Consider the following 22,682-nt stretch of genomic DNA (forward strand, 5'->3'; position numbering starts at 1 on the left):
TGGTATAAGGTTTCCTGCCTGAGCAGGGGGTTGGATTAGAAGACCCCCAAGCTCCCTTCCAGCTCTGAAGCACAGGACGGCTCGGGCGTCAAGTACGAAATCCCCCTTTCTGCCCCCTCCCAAAGCATGACGGCTGCAAAGAGAGATGGGCTTGAGCGTGATCCCCAGCGCACCCATCTTCCCCAAGCCGCCGGACCCCCTCGGCCATCTTCCACGGGAAGGACTCCCACCCCACCCCACCTTCCTCTGCTTTTCCACCGCAAGCTGCCCACCCCCGCCCCGCGGAGCTTTGCAGGGCAAAGTAGCGGGACGCCGGCCCCGGGGAAGGCACTTTTCAACGGGAGCCTTCAAGCACCTGCCCATTCCCGCTAGAGGTGGACTTCTGGCCGGCGCTGACGTCACTCCTCGCCCTTACCTGCTCGCTCGTCGGTGCTGCCGAGCCCCGAGGAAGCCTCGACGCGCCTCCCGCGGCGGCAGCAGCAGCAACTCTGTGCTGGGCTTCGCGCTAATCGCTTACAGAATTCCGGATCACTTTGCTCTCGCCTGCTCAGCTCCGCTCCCGCCGCGATGTCGCTCCTGCTAGAGGCGGTGGGCTTCTTCCTGAGCACCGTCGGCTGGGCGCTGCTGGCCGTCACCCTCTTCAACAGCTACTGGAGGGTCTCCAGCGTCTCCGGCAACGTCATCACCACCTCCACCATCTTCGAGAACCTGTGGCAGAGCTGCGCCACCGACTCCACCGGCGTCTATAACTGTTGGGAGTTCCAGTCTCTGCTCGAACTGCCCGGTGAGCGGCGGGAGGCGAGATCCGGAGGGTGGTGGGAACCTGGCCCTCCGGGAAGGGGGGGGAGGGCTGGCGACCCCTCCTCCTACCCCCGGGGATGATCGCCCTGGGGACTGGGTCGGGGAAGGATGGGCGCTATAGTCCTGCGCTCCCCAAGGGCGTCGGGGTGGAAAGGGATCCGCGGATCGAGGCGGATCGCTTGCCCGGATCCTGACTGAGCAGGGGGTTGGACTAGAAGACCTCCAAGGTCCCTTCCAGCTCTGTTATTCTGTTAATTGATCTTTCCCAGCCATCGATTCGAGCGAGCAAGGTGCATCGGTGCCGTTCCCACGCCCAGAGCCCTATCGGGGGAATCTAGGTTGATTCCCAGATCTTGAGCCGGCTTTGGGGAGTCTTTTGGGGAAAATCCCTCGGTAGCTGGGGTTCCCGGACTGGCCCTTCCAGAGACGTGGGACCACAATACCCATCGTTCTGTGGTTGCAAGCGTTTGTCATGCAGGCCCCCCGGGGGGTGGGGCAGGGAGGGGTCCGCGCTGTTGGGTTGAGCGGGCTCTGGCTCTCTTTGCACCCCATTCAAACTGCGTCTCTTCCCCGCTGTACCCCAGTTGTGCTGATTGGGGAATTCTGGGAATTGAAGTTCACACATCTTTAAAGGTTTTTTTTTTTCAAATTTGAAAAACACTGCCTGGACATGCAGCTAACGGGTACCTTCCTGACTTCGATGACCACTCCATAAATCAAAGTCCGTCTCGTGCAAATCTCTTGCAATCAACCGTAGAACAATCTTTTTTTTTACCACTCGATTTAATGTGACCAATTCAGAGAATGCCACTTTATTTCATTGCAAACCTGAGGATTCTTCCTTGAGTCTTTCTGTTAAGATTTAGTACTACGGTACTTCCCTCCTGCCCTTTATTCTGCTCAACTGGCAGAAATTCAGCAGCATGGAAGGAAATTCCCCTTCCATGCCTAATACTGATCCATTTGTGCAGACATATTTCTTTGGTCATCGAGAGAGAACGATATTTTATTTTATTTTATTATTTGATTAATTTATTTATTTGGTGAAGAGTTCCTTTCCCGTGCCAACTCAACTTCTAAATCAGGCGAGGATTTCTAAGGGCTAAAAAAAGAAATAGCTTTTTCCCCCGCGGCTGCGAGCAAATCCGTACATCCCTCCGCGTATTTCCCACAGAGCCAGCAGGGGGCAGCAAGGAGCAGTTATCTGATCGTCGATAGAAAAAAAAGATAATAATTCAGATTAGATTAACTGTAAACATATTTTTGGCTACAATGGTAGTTCTCGGTGCCAGCCAAGGCTATATTTTAGGCAGTATGCACATCAATATCCTGGTAAGTTGTTTGCGGAACCAATCGCAGAGGTTCAAAAAGGCTGTGAGGTAAAGTTGTGAAACTCTCATCCGCTGTTGCCAACTTCACAAGCAAAGATGCCTGCCCTTTGCAACTTTGCATGGGCGATTAGTTTGCAGCTGTCACACCAATGTGGAAAAATGTGGTTGGTTTGGTTTCTCCTTAATGTGTTGTTTGAACTTAGCCAGTCTGGTTTGTAAACCATAGTTTGTGCCTTAGCATCTTGTGTGAAGCCAGCATACCATGGTCAAGCCATCGTTGCTAACTACAGGATGTCCTTGATTTACGGCCACAGTTGAGCCCAAATTTTTGTCGTTAAGTGAGACAGTTAAGTGAGTTTTGCCTCATTTTACAACCTTGCTTGCCACAGTTGTTGTTTTTTTTTAAAGATAATTTTTATTAAATTTTGACATTTTACAAAGACAAAACAGCCTTCCCACCAACCCCCCCAACCTTCCCATTCCCCCCCCGACCTTCCCAGAGCTAGATATAGACTTAATTAAAATTTCATCAAAAAATCTTAAAAAACAATATAAACCATAAATAAATCTAACAGTTAAAAATCTAAATCTAAATCTAAAAATCTAGATACATTAATTAGAAAAATTATAAAATAATTAACAATAGTATATATATATAAAAAACATGAATACAAAAAATAAATGTTTAGAAAAGAAAAGAATAAAAAAAGGGAAAAAAGAAGAACAAAAAAAACGAAAAAAACCCCTAAATATTCCATTTTAAATATAAATTATTAAAAAACTAAATAATATTTTTTATATCTAACTTATGTTGTATAAAATCTATCCATTTTTTCCATACTGCAACATACTTCTCTTGCGATTGATCCTTCAAAAAAGCCGAAATCTTTGCCATTTCCGCCAAATAAGAAACTTTAAGAAACCATTCTTGCAAAGTAGGCAAAGATTCCTTCTTCCAACATTGCCCTACTAACAACCTTGCGGCTGTAATTAAATTTAACATCAGTGTAGTCTCCTTAGTATCACAATCAATAACAATACCTAACAAAAACAATTGTGGGGTAAGTTTTACCCTCCTTCTAAAAATTCTTTGAATATTCCACCATACCTTAATCCAAAAGGCTTTTATATTTTTACACGACCACCAAATATGATAATAAGTAGCATCCAAATATCCACATCTCCAACATTTAGGCTGTAAGGTCAGGATACATACGAGACATTTTTTGTGGATCAAGGTGCCATCTATAAAACAGCGTGAGAACCGCGGAGTGCAGCAGATATCAGCTGTCCCGCGGCTCGAAATCCCCCTCCCGGGCGAAGGGGGGGGGGGTAGAGAATCACCCGAATAGAGGTAGAGCCTCTCAAACCCCCCAGGAATTTTTTTCTTGGGGGGTGAAAAGAGAGCTCCCTCAGAGTTCGGGTTGCCTCCGCCTCCCAGCTGTCTTTGTTCCTTTGGGAACAAAGCTTGCCACAGTTGTTAAGTGAATGGCTGCAGCTGTTGCATGAGTAACACGGTTGTTAAGTGATTCTGTCTTCCCCGTTGACCTCGCTTGTTAGCAGGTTAATCACCTGACTCCGGGATACTGCAACCGTCATAAAGATGAGTTAGTTCCCAAGCATCTGAATTTTGCTCGTAGGACCATAGGGATGCTGCAATGGTCATAAGTGTGAAAAATGGTCATGTCACTTTTTTCGGGTGCCGTTGTAGCTTCGAATGGTCATTAAATGAACTGTTGTAAATCAAGGACTACATGTATGGTAAAGGCATCCAGAGAATAAGTAGCCAATTGTGCAGTGTGAATGCCATTGTCATGACTAGAAGACCTCCTCCAGCTCTGTTATTCTGATAATTTATTATGCATTAATTATCCCAATAGGCAGGTAAAATGTTCAGAGGATTAGAAAGCTGACTGGTGTGAGAACCAGGGTTAATATGGACTAATCCAGGAAAAACCTATTTGCAAAAAAAATCTCTTTTGACGCCATTAGAGGAGAAGAGCCAGATTAGTCTCTAGTTGTAAAAAGTCAAGGAGTCAGGAAGCACCTTTTTTACACTCTGGATAGTCCTCGCCTTACAACAGTTCATTTAGTGACCGTTCACGGTTAACGACAATGCTGAAAAAAGGGACTTAGGAATGTTTTTCACGCTTACGTCCGTTGAAGCATCCCTATGGACATGTGATCAAAATTCACCCACTTGGCAACTGACTCGTATTTATGACGGTTGCAGTGTCCCCCGGGGTCATGTGATCAACTTTTGTGATCTTCTGACAAAGAAGGTCAATGGGGAAGCCGGATTTGCTTCACAATCATGTCCCTAACTTGACAACTGCAGAGATTCACTTAACGACGGTGGCAAGAAAGGTCATAAAGTGGGGCAAAAACCCCTTAACAAGTGTCTCACTCAGTAACAGCAATTTTAGGCTCTGTTGTGGTTGTGAATCCAGGTCTATCTCTAATATATTTTATGAAAAGGCAAACTTAACAGCCATCTCACTTAGCAACGGAAATGTTGGTCTCAAGTCGAGGACCGCCTGTACGGTAGCGCCTCATCCTGCGACATTTTTGTTGAGAAATCTTAGGGTTTCTTCCTTGCTCCTGTTCAAGGTCTCTTTCAAAGCATTGCTCTGTTGCGTGGATGAAAATGGCCGCCATTTGTCAATCTCTGTCCGAGAAGAATTTGCGACAGGGAAGGGGAGACGTTGGACGGGGTGAGGCTGAGAGGATTCAGACTAGAACAGAAGATGGAACACTTGGCCTCAGGCCTTCCCCTGTTCAAAGTACAGCTGGGGTGGGAGCAAGGAAACAGCCCCGTTTCTCCTTGCTTCCTGGTTAATATTTGTTGCTATGCCTCTGCCAACACAACAGGCCTTTTGTGGGATTTTCTTCTGCCACAAAGAGGCAGGACCAAAGCTGAAACGGCGGTGAGGTGATCTCTGAGGATAAAAGATCAAGAGAAAAACAATCAACCAGAAATGTGTCAGTTTTTTCCCCTCCTCACTTTTCGTCACCTTTCAAGTTCCCAGAGATGCCTTCACTTCTTAGGGTGGTACATGTTAGGGGTCTTTGTAACCAGACAAACCCTGAATGCTGGCTTTGTCGCCTGGAAGGACAATGAAGGGGTCTTGCCGCTTAAAGAGCTGGGAGAGAGGAGCTGATTGCCGTGTCAAGTCTAACATTACCTAACTGTAGCATTTGTGAGATGATTCCGGGTCCAGAGAGCAGTTTGGTCTAGTGGTTAAGGCTAGAAAGCAGGAGACTGTGAATACAAATCCCCCCTTAGCCATGAAATTCAGTTGGGTGACTTTGGGCTAATCACCAGGAGACTGGGAGTTCTAGTCCTGCCTTAGTCATGAAATCTGGTTGGCTGACTTTGGGTTAATCACCAGGAAACTGGGAGTTCTAGTTCAGTCTTAGACACAAAAGCCATCTGGATGACTTTGGGCTAGTCCTTCTCATTCAGCCCAGCTCACCTCACAGGGTTGTTGTGGGGGAAAGAGGGGGAGTCTTTGATATGCATGCTGGCTTGAGTTATTTGTAAGCTAATGAAGGTGGGATAAATCAAACAAACCATAAACAAAATTTTTCTTCTCCTTCCTTGTGACTGTGGCAGATAATACTACGTTTCTCTATAGCCATTTCCCTCAAGTTAGTGTCCTGCCAATATGCTGGACTGCAAGTCTCATTATCCCCAGCCCATGGGAATTTGGACAGGTGAGATCTCCATGTTGGGAGGGTTTCAGGTGGTGGTGGCTAGCTGGCTGCATGCTTGTTTATTTTTTAAGGAACTAGAATTTGGGGTCAATTGCATAAGCTAGCCCTTTGTCCAGGGATTGCTATGGGGTCAATCTAAGCTGTTGCTACACAGGATATTATTTTGTTCTGGGTGAAAGAAAAGAGAATGTCAGTGCAGGCTGAGACCATTGACAGAAGAAAACAAACAGGACATATTTTTCGGAGGGCGGAGTTTATTTGCTCAGCAGATAAGTCAAAGATGTTATCACATTGACCTAAAGATAACTCTTTATAAAAATAAACATTTGGTTTGGACACATGGGCAATGAATTTTTTTGGCAGGGACCACGGTTTTTCCTCCATTTGCGGTTAGCTTCAATCTGCTATAAACTCTACCGAAGCTGCAATAAACTCTGCCGGGCCTGGTTTGTTGTCGCTTAATTTAAAACCAGCCAGTCATCTTGAAATGTAAATGTTTGTCTCAGCACTTAGTTGAGTGAACCATGGTTGAATCAGCCAACTCGTTCTGCTATTATATCTGCTTATACAGGCAGTCCTTGACTTACAGCCATTTGTTTTGCAACTGTTCAAAGTTACTTATATATGAGCCAGCCAGTGTGTTGCAGCTGTCAAAAAAGCCAACACAATCCTGGGCTGCATTAACAGAGGGATAGAATCAAGTTCACGTGAAGTGTTAATATCACTCTATAAAGCCTTAGTAAAGCCACACCTAGACTACTGCCACAATGTAAAAAAGATGTTGAGACTCTAGAACAGTGGTTCTCAACCTATGGGTCGCGACCCCATTTGGGGTTGATCGACCATTTTACGGGGGTCGCCAAAGAAGGCGATCCGCCATTTTCCCCCCTCAGGGGGCGCCGCCGCGGATGCGTGCCATGCATGGGGGCGCCGCCGCACATGCGTGCCGCGCATGGGGGCGCCGCCGCGCATGCGCGGCACGTTTGTGTGGTGGGGGTCGCCGTCACACAAACGTTGAGAACCACTTCTCTAGAAAGAGTGCAGAGAAGAGCAACAAAGATGATTAGGGGACTGGAGGCTAAAACAAATGAAGAACGGTTGCTGGAATTGGGTATGTTTAGTTTAACGAAGAGAAGGACGAGGGGTGACATGATAGCAGTGTTTCAATATCTCAGGGGTTGCCACCAAGAAGAGGGAGTCAAGCTATTCTCCAAACCACCTGAAGGCAGGATAAGAAGCAACAGATGGAAACTAATCAAGGAGAGAAGCAACCTAGAACCAAGGAAAAAATTTCTGACAGTTGGAACAATTAATTAGTGGAACAACTTACCTCCAGAAGTTGTGGGTGCTCCACCACTGGAAGTTTTTAAGAAGAGACTGGACAACCATTTGTCTGAAATGGTATAGGGCAGAGGTGGCGAACCTATGGCATGCGTGCCAGAGGTGGCATGCGGAGCCCTCTGTGGGCACGCACCATCGCCCCAGCACATGTGATCTCTAAAAGTTCGCCATCACTGGCCTAAGGCCAGCCAGCCTGGAGCCGCCATTGGGGAGCCCACCATCCCACCTGCCAGAGGCCCCCTGGATCTCTCCCAACCCTGCCCGGCTCCCACAGGTGTCCCTCCCCATAAGCAACATCAAGGTGGCCATGCCCACCCCGGCTATGCCCACCCAATCTGTCATGACTACTGCAGCCATACCAATCCAGTGGCCACGCCCACCCAGTGGGCCACACCCACCCAGCACTCGGTGATATATAAGTGGGTTTTGGGTTGCAGTTTGGGCACTCGGTCTCTAAAAGGTTTGCCATCACTGGTATAGGGTTTCCTTCCTGAGCAGGGGTTGGACTAAAACAGAGGTCCCCAACCTTTTGGGCACCAGGGACCGGTTACATGGAGAGAGCTTTTTCCGCAGACTGGAGGGTGCGTGGTTTTGTGTGCTGCCTGCATCCCGCAATGGGGCTTTGCTTGTTCATGTGGCCTGGTTGCTGGCATGCTGTGGCCCGGTACCGGTCCATGGATCAGGGGTTGGGGACCCCTGGCCTAAAGGACTTCCAAGGTCCCTTCCAACTGTGTTACTGTGTTGTTCTATTACAATGGCGCTGAATAAAGTGACTTATCACTAGACTTTGCACTTATGATTGTCGTGACATCCCTAGGGGGACAAGTTGTCAAGACTGAGAAACACTGGTTTAGAAGGTGTGTGACTCTGAAATCAAAATGGCTGGCTGGAGAATTCTGGGAATTGAAGTCCACAAGTCTTAAAGGCGATAGGTTTGAAAAACACTGGTTGAACTTTTGGGAAGTTAATTGTGAATAAATATTCATGCAACCCTGATTACATTTAGTATATAAAATAATAATTAATTAATTGTAATAATTAAACTTGTCTGCATTCCTACCTCTCTTTTATCATTTGCTTATAGATACAGGTAGTCCTCGACTTACAACAGTCTGTTTAGTGACGGTTCAAACTTACAACCCCACTGAAAAAAGTAACTTATGACCATTTTTTTAACACTTAACCACTGTTGCAGCATCCCCGTGGTCATGGGATTTACATTCAGATGCTTTGACAACTGACTCACACTTACGTGATTTACATTTGGATGCTTGACAACTGACTCACATTTATGACAGTTGCAGTGCCCCAGAGTCACGTGATCCACTTTTGTGACCTTCTCAAAAGCAAAGTGAATGGGGTAACCAGATTCACTTAACAACCATGTTACTAATTTAAGAACTGCAATGATTCACTTAATAAATGGGGCGAGAAAAGTCGTATAAAGTGGGGCAAACCTCCCTTAAAAAAAAAATCTCACTTAGCAACTTAAATTTTGGGCTCAGTTGCGGTCATAAATTGAGGACCGCCTGTATAAAATAAAAAATATATTATTTTTTTAAAAAGGCAGTGGAGAAGACTCATTATTTTTGGTTTTTGTCTCCCCTCCAGCGTATCTGCAAGCTTCGCGGGCCCTCATGATCACCGCGTTGGTCCTGGGTTTCTTAGCCATTGTGAGCAGCATGGTGGGCCTACAGTGTACCAAAGTGGGTGAAAACAATCCCGATGCGAAAGCCAAGATGGCGGTTGTTGGAGGCAGCTTGTTCATCCTGGCTGGTAAGTTTCTTTCTGCACTTGTCTCTCTGGCTCTTCTCGTTGGGTGGGATTATGAAAATACAAGCAGTTCTCGACATACGACCACAATCAACCATGGTGGCGCAGTGGTTAGAATGCACTACTGCAGGCTAATTCTGCTGACTGACTGCAGTTCGATTCTCACCAGCTCAAGGTTGACTCGGCCTTCCATCCTTTTGAGATGGGTAAAATGAGTGCCCAGATTGTTGGGGGGGCCATAGGCTGACCCTGTAAACCACTTAGAACGGGCTGTAACGCACTATGAAGCGGTATATAAGTCTAAGGGCTATTGCTACTGACTTCCCTCCCTTCCTTCCTTTTCCTTCCTTCCTTCCCCTTCCTTCCTTCTCCTTAACTCCTCCCAGGGGTTAGAATGCAGTATTGCAGGCAAACTCTGCCCACTGCCAACAGTTCAGTTCCGATCAGCTCAAGGTTGACTCGGCCTTCCATCCTTTCAAGGTTTGTAAAATGAGGACCCAGATTGTTAGGAGCAATAAGCTGACTCTGCAAAACTCTTAGAGAGGGCTGTGAAGCTGTATATAAATCTCAGGGCTATTGCTGTTGCTATTGAGCCCACAAATTCTGTTGCTAAGCAAGACAGTTGTTAAGTGAATTGGGCCCCATTTTACGACCTTTTTGCCCCCCTAGTTAAGCAGATCACTGCAGTTGTTAAGGTTATCTGACTTTCCCCATTGATTTTTCTTGCTGGAAGCTAGCTGGGAAGGTTATGAATGGTGATTTTTTTTTTGCATCCAGTTTTGCTCACCCTATTATAAAAAATGTTAAGACTTTGGAAAGAGTACAGAGAAGAGCAACAAAGATGATCAGGGGGCTGGAGGCTAAAACACGTGAAGAACAGTTGCAGGAATTGGGTATATCTAGTTTAATGAAAAGAAGGACTAGGGTGACATGATAGCAGTGTTCCAATATTTGAGGGGCTGCCACAAAGCAGAGGGGGTCAACTTATTTTCCAAAGCACAGAGGGCAGGACAAGAAACAATGGATGGAAATTAATCAAGGAGAGAAGCAACCTAGAACTAAGAAGAAATTTCTTAACAGTAAGAACAATTAACCAGTGGAACGGCTTGCCTTCAGAAATCGTGGGTGCTCCATCACTGGAGGCTTTTAAGAAGAGACTGGACAGCCACTTGTCAGAAATGCTATGGTCTCCTGCATGAGCAGGGGATTGGACTGTGGTTCTCAACCTTTTTAATGCCACGACCCCCAACCGGTTGTAAGTCGAGGACTACTCAACTGGTGCAGCACCATTTGCAGAATGGGACTTTTGGCGGGCTCAGCAGGGCAGAGACAGCCTGGACAATTCCTATTGGCTTTTTAAAGCCAGTAGAATTAGACTCTATTCAAGAGAGTCTATTCTATTGGCTTTCAAAAGCCAATAGAGCAGTGGTTCTCAACCTCTGGGTTGGGACCCCATTTGGGGTCGAACGACCTTTCACGGGGGTCACCAAACAATGCAGTCCACCATTTTTTTCCCCCTTTTCCTTAGCTGTGCTACTCCCTTTTATTCTATTGGCTTTTGAAAGCCAATAGAATAGACTCTCTTGAATAGAGTCTAATTCTATTGGCTTTCAAAAGCCAATAGGAATTGTCCAGGCTGTCTCTGCCCTGCTGAGCCCGCCAAAAGTCCCATTCTGCAAACGGTGCTGCACCAGTTGAATAGTCCTCGACTTACGACTGGTTGAGTAGTCCTCAACTTACAACCAGTTGGGGATCGCGGCATTAAAAAGGTTGAGAACCACTGCAATAGAATAAAAGGGAGTAGCACAGCTAAGGAAAAGGGGGAAAAATGGTGGACTGTGTTGTTTGGCGACCCCCGTGAAATGGTCGTTCGACCCCAAATGGGGTCGCGACCCACAGGTTGAGAACTATTGGACTAGAGGACCTCCAAAGTCCCTTCCAACTCTCTTATTCTGTTATTCTGATTGTCATAAACACACGCCAGTTGACAGGTGACCAAATTTTGATCAGATGATATCACATGGGGATGCTGCAATGATCGTAAGGGTGAAAAAAGGCCCTAAGCCACTTTTTTCAGTGGTGTTGTAACTTCAAATGGTCACTAAATGAACTGTTATAAGTCAAGGACTACCTACCTGTATTCCTTTCGTTCTGTTTCTGAAGAACTACCCCTCATAGCTAGTAAGGTATAGTGCTGAACCTTCAGGACAGAGACCCATGTTCAAATCCATTGTCAGTTACGGAAATCTACCTCACAGGGTCGTTGTGTGGAAATCACCCCTGTAAGTGTCCTAGAGCTTGAATTCAATCTATGTCCCATATATATGGAAGTTTCAAAATCATCAAACTGAGAAGCGGGTGGCAATATGCCCCAAACAGTTTAAACTTTAAAAAAAATTCCATTAAATTGACATAAGAATAGTTCTTCCGTCGGATACTGGCTTTGCTCTTTACAGGTCGTCCTTGACTTACGACCACAACTGAGTCCAAAATGTTCATTGCTAAGCGAGACACTAGTTAAATGAATTTTGCCCCACTTTACTACCTTTCTGGCCACAGTTGTTGTGAATCGCTGCAATTAGTTAAGTTAGTTTCAGGGTTGGGAAATGAATCTGGCTCCGCCATTGACTTTGCTTTGTCAGGCGGTCACAAAATGGGATCACATAACCCCAGGACACTGTGACTGTCATCAATCCATCAATTGCCAAGTGTCCGAATTCCATGGGGAATGACGCAACCGTCATAAAAGAGTCATAAGTCAGCTTTTTCAGTGCCGTTGTAACTTAGAACGGTCACTAAAGAAATAGTTGTAAATCAAGGACTATATGTACAAGGCTACAAGGATACTCTACTAACATTTTCACTTAAAAGAGCAAACTGGCCTACAAGAAAGACCAAATGAAGAACAGAATAGAGGCATGGGAAGACAAAGCACTACATGGCCAATATGTTAAAAAAATAGCTGGGAAAGCAGATAATAACAAGACCTGGCAATGGCTAAGAGCAGGAAAATTGAAGAAAGAGACCGAGGGACTAATTCTGGCTGCACAAGACCAAGCCTTAAGGACAAATGCATATAAAGTCAAAATTGAGAAGACAGCAACAGACAGTAAGTGCCGCCTATGCAAAGAAGCTGAAGAAACAGTGGACCATCTGGTAAGCTGTTGCAAGAAGATTGCACAGACTGACTACAAGCAGCGGCATGACAAAGTAGCAACAATGGTGCATTGGAAGATCTGCAAAAAATATCATTTGCCTGTAAGCAAAAACTGGTGGGATCATAAAATAGAGAAAGTCATAGAAAATGATAAAATTAAACTGCTCTGGGACTTCAGAATTCAAACAGACAAGCACCTGCAACATAACACCCCAGACTTAACAATTGTCGATAAGAAAGACAAAAAAGTCTGGATAGTGGACGTGGCAGTGACTGGAGACAGCAGAATAGAGGAGAAAGAACTGGAGAAGATAACAAAATACAAAGACCTACAAATAGAAATAGAAAGACTGTGGCAAAAGCAAGCAAGGGTAGTACCAATAGTCATAGGCTCCTTGGGTGCAATCCCAAAACAACTGGAGCACCACTTGAACACCATTGGCATTGACAAATTCGCTATTAGTCAATTGCAAAAGGCGGCCTTACTAGGAACTGCTTCCATCCTGCGACGATATCTGTAATACCATCAAACATCCACATCTGCCTATCCCAGGTCCTGGGTAAGGACTCGATAGGTAGACAAAATGCCAAATCCAGTCTGAACATCTGGCTGACTGTGCGATGATCCATAATAATAATAATAGTTGGAAGGGACCTTGGAGGTCATCTAGTCCAACCCACTGCTCAGGCAGGAAACCCTATATCATTTGAGACAAATGGCTGTCCAGTCTCTTCTTAAAAACTTCCAGTGTTGGAGCATTCACCGCTTCTTCATAGCTTCATTGCCACAGTGCTTCTTATGGTTCTTTATTACTTGATTCAATTTGCATATTACTTGATTCCATTTGTACAACTGCACATTTGTGAGTCTTCTTCCAAATGAAGGCATTGTCCTTCTCTCTAGATGATCCCTTGGCCCTCCAGTTATCGGATTTCCAAAAAAGCAAATCCTGTCAATCCACTCAAGGATTCACCCCAAAGCTGTTTCTTACCCCAAATGTCCTTTTTTCTCCCCCCTATTCAGGTCTGTGCGGGATGGTGACTGTTTCATGGTACGCCTTCAATATCACCCGGGATTTTTTTAATCCACTCTTTGTTGGGACAAAGTAAGTATCCAACACCTGGGTTCAAGGTTGAAAAAAGAGAATGGCAGGATGGACCATTGATTGATTTATGTTTTATATTTTATTTATATCCCGCCTTTGAGCGGCCTGGTGACCTAGTGGTGAAAACGTTGGCCTCCCACTCAGAAAGTTGAGAGGTCAATCCTAGGTAGTAGCAGATGTTTTTTCCCTAGGGTGCAAAGAAAATAATATCTACTGTGAACTCCAGAGGCATCAGGAAGGGCATCCAGCCAGTAAATGCTCAACTCCAACCAATCACCCTACCTCTACTCCAAATTAAGGGATTACAGAGTCGTAAAAAGGGAGTTTTATTTATATCCTACCTTCATTATTTTTTATAAATAACTCAAGGCAGCGAACATATCCAACACACCTTCCTCCTCCTATTTTTCTATAGCTGGTGTCTTAATGAGCCCCAAATGAGGGTTTTTAACAATTTCTTGCTCCTACTGCAGAAGATTGAAACAGATTCTTTTTTTTTTTTTATGGGATAGAACAATTAAGATGTTGCCTCCGGATCTCAAGTTAAGTTCCTACTTAAAGATGTTGTTCGCTAGGCGACTTTAGAACAGAATAGCAGATTTGGAAGGGACCTTGGGGGTCTTCTAGTTGGACAAATGGTTGTCCATTTCTTCCAGACAAATGGTTGTCCATTTGTTCCAGACAAATGGTTGTCCATTTCTTCCAGACAAATGGTTGTCCAATCTCTTCTTAAAAACTCCCAGTGCTGGAACATTTACAACTTCTGGAGGGAGAAGTTGTTCCACTAGTTAATTGTTCTGTCTGTCAGGAAATTTCTCCTTAGTTCTAGGTTGCTTCTCTCCTTGATTAGTTTCCATCAATCTTGCCCTGCCTTCAAGTGCTTTGGAGAATAGCTTAACTCCCTCTTCTTTGTGGTAACCCCTGAGATATTGGAGCACTGCTATCATGTCACCCCCAGTCTTTTTTTTCATTATAAACATAGCTAATTCCAGCAACTATTCTTTATATGTTTTAGCCTCCAGCCCCCTAATCATCTTTGTTGCTCTTCTCTGCACTCTTTCTAGAGTCTCAACATCTTTTTTACATCGTGGTGACCAAAACTGGATGCAGTATTCCAAGTGTGGCCTTACCAAGGCATTATAAAGTGGTGTTAATGCTCCACGTGATCTTGATTCTATCCTTCTGTTAATGCAGCCAAGAACTGTGTTTGATTTTTTTGGCAGCTGCAGCACATGACTGGTTCATATTTAAGTGATTGTCCACTAGGATTCCGAGATCCCAGGACTTTGAGCCAGTTCTTAGGACTCAGCCCACCCTTCCTGGATAGAGACATCTTAAAATCCTTCCATAGATCCACAAAAGTGAAATGTCAATGCATCAATCAATTAATCAACCAACCAATCAATTATATTCCTTTGCTTATTTAGATACGAAATTGGACCTGCTCTTTATCTAGGCTGGAGTGCCTCCTTGCTGGTGATCATCGGAGGCTGCTTTCTGTTCAGTTCCTGTCGGACCAACTCATCCCAGGACCACAGGTGAGAGCCAAGCTGACATGCCAAACACAGGTAGCTCTTGACCTATGACCCAAATTGAGCCCCAAAAGTAAGTGAGTTTTGCCCCAATTTACCACCTTTTTTGCCACAGTTGTTAAGTGAATCACTGCAGTTGTTAAGTTAGTAACATGGTTGTTAAGCGAATCTGGCTTCCCCATTGACTTTGCTTGTCAGAAGATTGCAGAAGGTGAATCACATGACCCTAGACACCGCAACTGCCACAAATAAGAGTCAGTTGCTGGGCATCTGAATTTTGATCACATGACCATGGGGATGCTGCAATGGTCGTAAGTGTGAAAAACGGTCATAAGTCACTTTTTTCAGTGTTGTTATAACTTTGAACGGTCCCTTAAAGAACTGTTGTAAGATTTCAGAATAGAATAGAGTAGAGTAGAGTAGAGTAGAGTAGAGTAGAATAGAGTAGAATAGAATAGAATAGAATAGAAGTAGGTCAGTGATGGCAAACTTTTTAGGGACTGAGTGCCCAAACTGCAACCCAAAACCCACTTATGTATCATTGGGTGTCGGGTGGGCGTGGCCCATTGGGTAGGCATGGCTTTGGTGGTAACGGCAGACTGGGTGGGACTAAAAAATTCAATCAATCAATTCCAACTTTGCGAGATCTTTTTTTTTCCCCGCGAGAAGTTGAAATTGATTGATTGAACCTTTTTTTTTTTTTTTTGCACACGGCGGCGGAGACCTAAAGCAAAAAGGTTTTATAAAACCCAGCTGAAGGCCTAGGACTGGGGTGATGGCACGCGTACCCACAAAGGGGCTTTGAGTGCCACCTGTGGCACACGTGCCATAGGTTTGCCACCACGGGAATAGGTCTTTGTCTCCGGCTTCAAGAATTGGGGAATAAATGTCACCACAGCCCTATTTTCTGAAATCTTATTGAATCCAAACACTGACATCTCTCTCTTCTGCTCTTAGCTACACATATCCCTACAAAGCTCCAAAGAGTGGCATGCCGGTTGCCAACCCCTCAGTCTCTCGTCCCCGTAGAGACTCCAACGCTAGCAGTAATGGCCAATATGGTAAGAATGCCTACGTCTAGCCCGGCAAAGGGTGGAATATGACATCTGTTCAGGTTGGATGCTTTCCTGGCAACGCTGAATGCCAAAGACTCTTTCAAAGATGACACATACCAAGGGAGAACCTTGTTTATCCTTCAGTTTGGACTTTCTTACGTCGTGAGGATGCTCTGAACCAAGAGGTGGACTGAAGGCATGTTTCTGGATCTGATCCTGGCCAATGCCACATTGGGCAAAGTTATTTATTGCCAAGAAGTGTAGATGGACTTTTAATATATATATATATATATGCATTGGTATAGGTATTCAGCATGGATGGAGATTGCTTCTCAGATTTTTTGATGTCTCTTGTCCAGAATAATTGATGTTGCCTACAACCGGGTCTGAAACTCAAGTTAAGTCACCTCCTGTGGTTTATCACTCAAGGGGACATGAATGTATGTGTGAAACAATTGATCCGTGCTTGGAGGACATCAAAACTGGAGGCCTACTCATAGTTAAAAATGCTGGGATATCCCTAATAGAGTGGAGATTTACTTCCCAATTGGATTTTTAGGTTTCCCTCCAGTCAACACTCCTATCTGCTGGAGACGCTAAATTTTGTGTGAATGTGTGTGAAACCTTTTTTAGGGGAAAATGGAGGTTTAACCATTGGATCAAATGATACTGTTATTACGATTGCCTTAAAAAACGCCTCAGCACTGAAGCAAAAGTATCCAGGAAGACCTTCAATTTTGAAAAAGCATGCCACGTTCACAACCCTAGCAATTTTATATTGCGTGGACTTCAACTCCCACAATTTCTGGCTGGGGAATTCTGGGAGTTGGAGTCCACACATCTTCAAGATGCCAAGGTTGAGCTATTGGGCTATGGCTTATTCTGATTTGTTGTCTTCTCTGAATTGACTGTCTTGGGTTGGATGGCCTCCACCTATGGATATTCTGGTCTCCCACCTTTCCCCAAAGCCATGTTCAGGAGGGAGATTAGCAGCTGGACACCTGCTTCCTCCATGCATCTAGATTCTAGAAAGCTAGTTTTGAGATCTTTAAAAGAAAATGGACCTGGGTAATCGGTTTCTTCAGGAAGGAAATTAAGATACAGCCAACCGAAAGAGGGAACCCTTCCCATTTTGAGATCTGGCAGACCTTCAAGCATCTTCATGGGCTTTGGTTTAGAGCAGTGTTTCTCAACCCTTGCAACTTAAGACATGAGGACTTGCACTCCCAGAATTCTCTACCCCAGTGGTTCTCAACCTTTTTAATGCCGCGACCCCCCAACCGGTCGTAAATCGAGGACTACCCAACCAGTCGTAAGTCGAGGACTTTCCCTGCCCAAGAGCGCTGCACATGCGTGGTGCCGCCCCCTGCACCAGCTGAGGCGTAGCTGGCAAGCGGCAGAAACAGCGCAGGGCGACCACTGGCTGGACCACCAGCTGGCCCAGCCCAAGGGAGGTAAGGCATCCACCGGGCCCCATGCGCGCCAGCAACCCTCCCTGCGCCCGCTGGCCTCCCACCTCCCACCCCTGGCCCTCTTTTACTTACATTTTTAGTAGTTGCTCAGCAGGGAGGGGTGGAAACTTCCAGACAGCTTGCCTTCGCTGCAGACAACTTGCAGCACCATTTGCAGAATGGGACTTTTGGCAGGCTCAGCAGGGCAGAGACAGCCTGGACAATTCCTATTGGCTTTTGAAAGCCAATAGAATTAGACTCTATTCAAGAGAGTACAGCTAAGGAAAAGGGGAAAAAAATGGTGGACTGCGTTGTTTGGCGACCCCCGTGAAATGGTCGTTCGACCCCAAATGGGGTCGCGACCCACAGGTTGAGAACCGCTGCTCTACCCAGAGGATCAAGTTGTAGAGGTTGAGAAACGTTGGCTTAGAGGAGTCATTCTTTAGATTATTATGCAAAGGAAGTTAAGAAGGAAGCTGAACAGGAATTTTAGCAGCACCTTTTTTTTATTATGGGGCTACGTATTGATCAAATGGAGGCGCTGAGCAAATAGTGACTTGGCTTCCTTCCTACCCGCCCAAGAATTGGAGCGACACATTCATGGACATGAGGACATTTTGAATTGTGTTGCATCTTGGAACCACAAACTTTGGCTTCCTTGCTGCTGAGGAGCACAACGCAAGTATATTGTGATATATTTTTTAAAAAAGAAAGAAGTAAGCATGTCTGTGACCTGTTTTATATAAATAGACACTGTTTACAACCACAGTATCCATTGGGAATTGTCGTCTTTGGAGTTTCAACAGGAAAAGTCGGAAAGGGTAAAGTGGGAGGGGAGTCCACAGATACATGAGCCAGTTTAAACGAGGTAAGTGATCTAACTGGCTGGGGTTGCATAGCGCAGTGGTCCCCAAACTTTGCTGCTTGGCAGTTAAGCTGGGGAAAGGGAAGAGGAACCGGGTCTCATGAGCAGCGGCCTGGCATGCACATGTGTGTGCCAGGCTGCTGCTCGTGCAAGTGGAGCTGCGTGCGTGGGTGCACACTGGCCCGCCTCTCATATGGCCCGATTCCGAACAGTAGTGGGCCATGACCCGGGGGTTGGGGACCCCTGGCATAGCGGAGCACACGTGCATTTCAACCTCACCTCTGGTTCGAGCCCAGCCGTATCACATTTATAGCACTTAGACTTATATATCGCTTCACAGAGCTTTCATAGCTCATCTTTTCATTGGTACACCATACTAGTCCTCAAGAAGGAAAATAAATTAAATCACAGCCGGCAGGTTAGTGCCATCCTGGAGCTTTCTTTTCAGGTGACATAAATGCCAGGGGTTGTGAAAATTGGCAAAAAAAAAAAACAATACCTCAAGGGAAAATAAGTCTGCATTCCTACATTTTTTTCTTTTAAATACTTGTGTTGTGCCATTCCTGTGTTACGTGATAGAGAAGGAACCCTGGGGCAAGGTTTCCTCCTGTACCAGCAAAGGTTTTTCTTCCCTACCGCTGCGTCCTGAACATACCTGGGCCATAGTGCAAGGCACGTGTACTTAGAAGCAAGGCATCAAAGCCAATGGCCTTCTTTACAAATCAACATTTAGGGATGTGGCTACATTTTTGCAAAGAAAAAAAGTAAGGTTCTGCATTTAGGCAAGAAAAACCAAATGCACAAATATAGTATAGGTCAGGGGTGTCAAACGGGCTGAATGCGTCATGCGGAAGCCGCGCCCACCTGATTGCCAGCAATGGCAAAACTCTTCTGATACGTTGCGTGACGTCACATGATGTCACAAATTTGACATGTCTGGTATAGGTGGTACCTTGCTCAATGGTAGCAACCGTGAGAGGGATCTCAGAATCCTAGTGGACAATCACCTAAATATGAGCCAGCAGTGTGCTGCAGCTGCCAAAAAGGCCAACACAGTGCTAGGCTGCATTAACAGAGGGATAGAATCAAGATCACGTTAAGTATTAATGCCACTCTACAATGCCTTGGTAAGGCCACGCTTGGAATACTGCATCCAGTTTTGGTCACCACGATGTAAAAACGATGTTGAGACTCTAGAAAGAGTACAAAGAGCAACAAAAATGATTAGGGGACTGGAGGCTAAAACATATAAGAAACGGTTGCTAGAATTGGGTATGTCTAGTTTAATGAAGAGAAGGTCGAGGGGGGACATGATAGCAGTGCTCCAATATCTCAGGGGCTGCCACAAAGAAGAGGGAGTCAAGCTATTCTCCAAAGCACCTGAGGGCAGGACAAGAAGCAACGGGTGGAAACTAATCAAGGAGAGAAGCATCCTAGAACTAAGGAGACATTTCCTGACAGTGAGAACAATTAATCAGTGGAAGAACCTGCCTCCAGAAGCTGTGAATGCTCCAACACTGGAAGTTTTTAAGAAGAGACTGGACAGCCATTTGTCTGAAATGGTATAGGGTTTCCTGTCTGAGCAGTGGTTGGACTTGATGACCTCTAAGGTCCCTTCCAACTTTATTATAAGAAGTCTGAGACAAAGAGCTATTCCATTCCCTCTTCTGTTCTCTATTCTATTCTATTCTACTCCATTTCTAGCCTAATCCCTATCCTATCCTAATTATTCTATTCTATTGTATTCGACAGCACTGGGTCAGAATAACAGAACAAAAGTTGGAAGGGACTTTGGAGGTCTTCTAGTCCAACTCCCCACTCAAGCAGGAAACCCTATCCCATGTCAGACAATGAAATGGCCATCCAATCTCTTAAAATCTGGAGCACCTACAACTTCCGAAGAAAAGGTTTTCCACTAATTAATTGTTCTAACTGTCAGGAAATTTCTCCATAGTTCTAGGTTGGTTGTCTCCTTGATTAGTTTCCATCCATTGCTTCTTATTCTGCCTTCAGGTGCTTTGGGGAATAATTGGGGTCTCCCTTTTAGGATGTGCTGGAACAAAACACTGTGTGTTGGTCAAATGATTATTAAACCAAAGTCTTATAAGCAAACAATGGAAGCACTGTTGCTTATGTTGCTTTGCAGGCATTGTTGCTTGTGTTCGGTAGAAATAAGCTTACTTTCCGCAACCAGCATGCATTTATTTAAAAAAAATAACCATCTTGCCCATTTTTTTTTTCCTGTGGATTGAGTGGTGTCTAGCATTCACCACCCCCTTACTTTGATGACTTTAGGAAGAAAAATCAGGCAACACGGGGCTTGTTCTTAGGTCGTATTTTTCCACTGGATGAAACACTCAGCAGATGTTGTGTTCTCTTGGAATAAGTACACTTGAAACACGTTGGCAGAATGTTCCGAATTGATCTATTTAACTCAGAACTGGAAACAAAAACATTTCTGTTTTATTCACAGCCCTACCCCTCCGTACTCCAGGCTTACCCAACTGCACCCATTTTAAAACACTCGCTTTCAACCTGAGTTAAAACGTGTTTTTCCCCCCCCCCCCCCTTTCTGGCTCAGAACTCAGAGGCAAATTATCCTGAACCTTCAGCCTTCTCAACTCAGCATTTTTTGTCGCTTCCTCAACCTTTGCTCCAGCAAAATGCCAAAGGTTCAAAAAAAAAAAAAAAATCAATTGTTTCTGCAATACGAAACTTTTAATCTTGACACTTTCTTGGTAAAGACAGGAAATTAATACCTCTCCTTAATCTTTTTTTGTTTTTTTTTTTGATAACAACCGAAACAGACTGGGCTTTATGTAATGACTGTACTAGATAGAAATGATGGAGGAGGAGGAGGAGGAGGAAAAAAAAATAATTTTAACCAACTATAGAAAATGAGGGCTGTTCACAGTCAGTGGTAGAGCTGTCGGCCTAATTGATTATGCTTGAAAAATATTAAATTCTGGGACAGGGGAATTTCACGGAGAGGTGAAAGGTATCAACTTTTGTCTCCGAATCCATACTGTTCATGTTCTCCTCCAGTATTTAAGAGGAGGAGCAGTCAATGTGCAAAACCAACATCCAACAATAAAGAATACAATCCAGAAAGGCTTACAGCAACCTTATTTCCTCCCCCCTCTTTTTTTCCAGTCTGACGCAGAGGCTCTCTTCGCTGCCTTTTCGAGCAGACCTTGCCCCAAAGTTTATTTCCCCAACTCCTTCCCTACCAAGAGATGGCACAAACAACACAATTCTTTGCAGGAGCCAGCTGGTCTTTTCCCCCCATCGACATCGGTTATGGAAACCATCCCACGCAATGGCGCAACTCAAACGGCAACATGTCCGGCCAAGCTTCCCTTGGGAAGGTGAACTTAAACGGCAAGCTTTCCTTTAAAAAAGAGAGAGAGAAAAAGGAAAAAAAAAAAAAAGGGGGGGCACACCTTCACCTTGCTCGGATTTAAAAAATGAACGGTTTCCGTGGCAAAGGGTTGCGAATTGTCAGGTTGGCAAGAACTTCTTCCAGTCTTGCAAGTACAAAGAAGAACTTGAGAAATGTTTAGATGGACTGGAACGATGACGCTCAACCTAACTTTGAAAATGTCCCTAAGAAAGGCAGGATTCGCAGACGGGGTTTCAGGCTCTGCATGCATCGTAAAACCCCTTGGACAGTCACTTTGTGGGAGTCACAGTCAGAAGCAAGAGGTCACCATCTTCCTTGGGGTCCTGGTTATTATCTCGAGGAACAAACTTCTGGTCATCTGGAAAGGGATGCTTGAATATATAAATAAGGAAACTAACCTCCCTCCCCGCCTCCACTGCGTAGGAGTTGTTATTGTCCTCTTTGTGCGTCAACTCACTGGCCAAGGTGTTGCATTTGTCTTCGGGGCTCAGGCGGATTAATTAAAATGAAACTTAAAATGAAAGGTCCCGGAGCCAAAGGGGTTAAATTCGGACGCCCACTGGTGCTGATGTCCTGATCCTCCTTGTTGATTCTCTGGGTCTAAAGGATCCTCACCAGAGTCAAATTTCTGTCGCATTTCTGGAAGGGAGGGAGAGAAATAACAGAATAACAGAGTGGGAAGGGGCTCAAGCAGAAGCCCCTACACCAGGGGTGTCAAACTCAATTTCATTGAGGACTGCATCAGCATTGCAGTTGCCCTCAGGCGGGGTGGGGAGGCCAGGGTGGGTGCGGCCTACTGGGTGGGCGTGGATGGAGTGGGTGTGGCCCACTGGGTGGGCATGGCCAGCTCTACATCGTTCGCGTCAAGGGTGCCTGTGGGGGCCTGGGCAGGAATGGGATAGATCTGAGGGTCTCTGGCAGAAGGGGGTGGGACCAGGGCAAGCGCCAAGGCATGGTCCATTTCTTCATTCCTCACAAAGGGTGACACCTCCCCAGCGTTCATCCAGGGGACGGGGCCAACCCGGCAGGGGCCAATCCCTTGCTGTTTCCAGACAGCCTTGTGGAGCTAAGACTGAATGCGTTTCAGCATAGAGGGCCACCACAAAACTGTACATTGGCTCCCTCCTGGCCGGCCTGGGCCAGGGCCAAG

The 22,682-nt window shown here is 45.4% G+C and overlaps 2 protein-coding genes across 3 annotated transcripts in view; one reads left to right on the forward strand and one right to left on the reverse strand.

Annotated features, from left to right (window-relative positions):
• Positions 1-357: 357 nt before the first annotated feature.
• On the forward strand, positions 358-21,560 carry CLDN15 (claudin 15). 2 transcript variants are annotated; one of them, XM_039364121.1, is made up of 6 exons: positions 358-784; positions 8,802-8,966; positions 13,145-13,226; positions 14,654-14,764; positions 15,716-15,819; positions 21,283-21,560. In XM_039364121.1, exons 1-6 carry the CDS (start codon positions 568-570, stop codon positions 21,285-21,287), a joined length of 684 nt encoding a protein of 227 aa, XP_039220055.1. In that variant the 5' UTR covers positions 358-567; the 3' UTR covers positions 21,288-21,560. The 2 variants fall into 2 exon arrangements, with proteins under 2 accessions (XP_039220055.1, XP_039220054.1); XM_039364120.1 differs by lacking the exon at positions 21,283-21,560 and having other exon boundaries at positions 361-784; positions 15,716-16,439.
• LOC120317466 (dnaJ homolog subfamily C member 3-like) overlaps positions 20,571-22,682 on the reverse strand; it is a 28,507-nt gene continuing 26,395 nt past the window's right edge. The window contains exon 12 of the mRNA XM_039364114.1: positions 20,571-22,171. Coding sequence (XP_039220048.1) covers positions 22,029-22,171 — 143 coding nt within the window. The 3' untranslated portion in view covers positions 20,571-22,028. The remainder of the gene's footprint in view (positions 22,172-22,682) is intronic.

The sequence above is a fragment of the Crotalus tigris genome, unplaced genomic scaffold (genome assembly GCF_016545835.1).
Source record: "Crotalus tigris isolate CLP2741 ecotype Arizona unplaced genomic scaffold, ASM1654583v1 scf7180000019652.295055, whole genome shotgun sequence".
NCBI lineage: Eukaryota > Metazoa > Chordata > Lepidosauria > Squamata > Viperidae > Crotalus > Crotalus tigris.

Excerpts from the sequence above, each read along its gene's own strand:
- CLDN15 (XM_039364120.1), top strand. The coding sequence starts at position 568 with ATGTCGCTCCTGCTAGAGGCGGTGGGCTTCTTCCTGAGCACCGTCGGC. Across the intron at positions 785-8,801 it reads GTCTCTGCTCGAACTGCCCG|CGTATCTGCAAGCTTCGCGG; the intron begins GTGAGCGGCGGG and ends TCTCCCCTCCAG. Across the intron at positions 14,765-15,715 it reads AACTCATCCCAGGACCACAG|CTACACATATCCCTACAAAG; the intron begins GTGAGAGCCAAG and ends TTCTGCTCTTAG.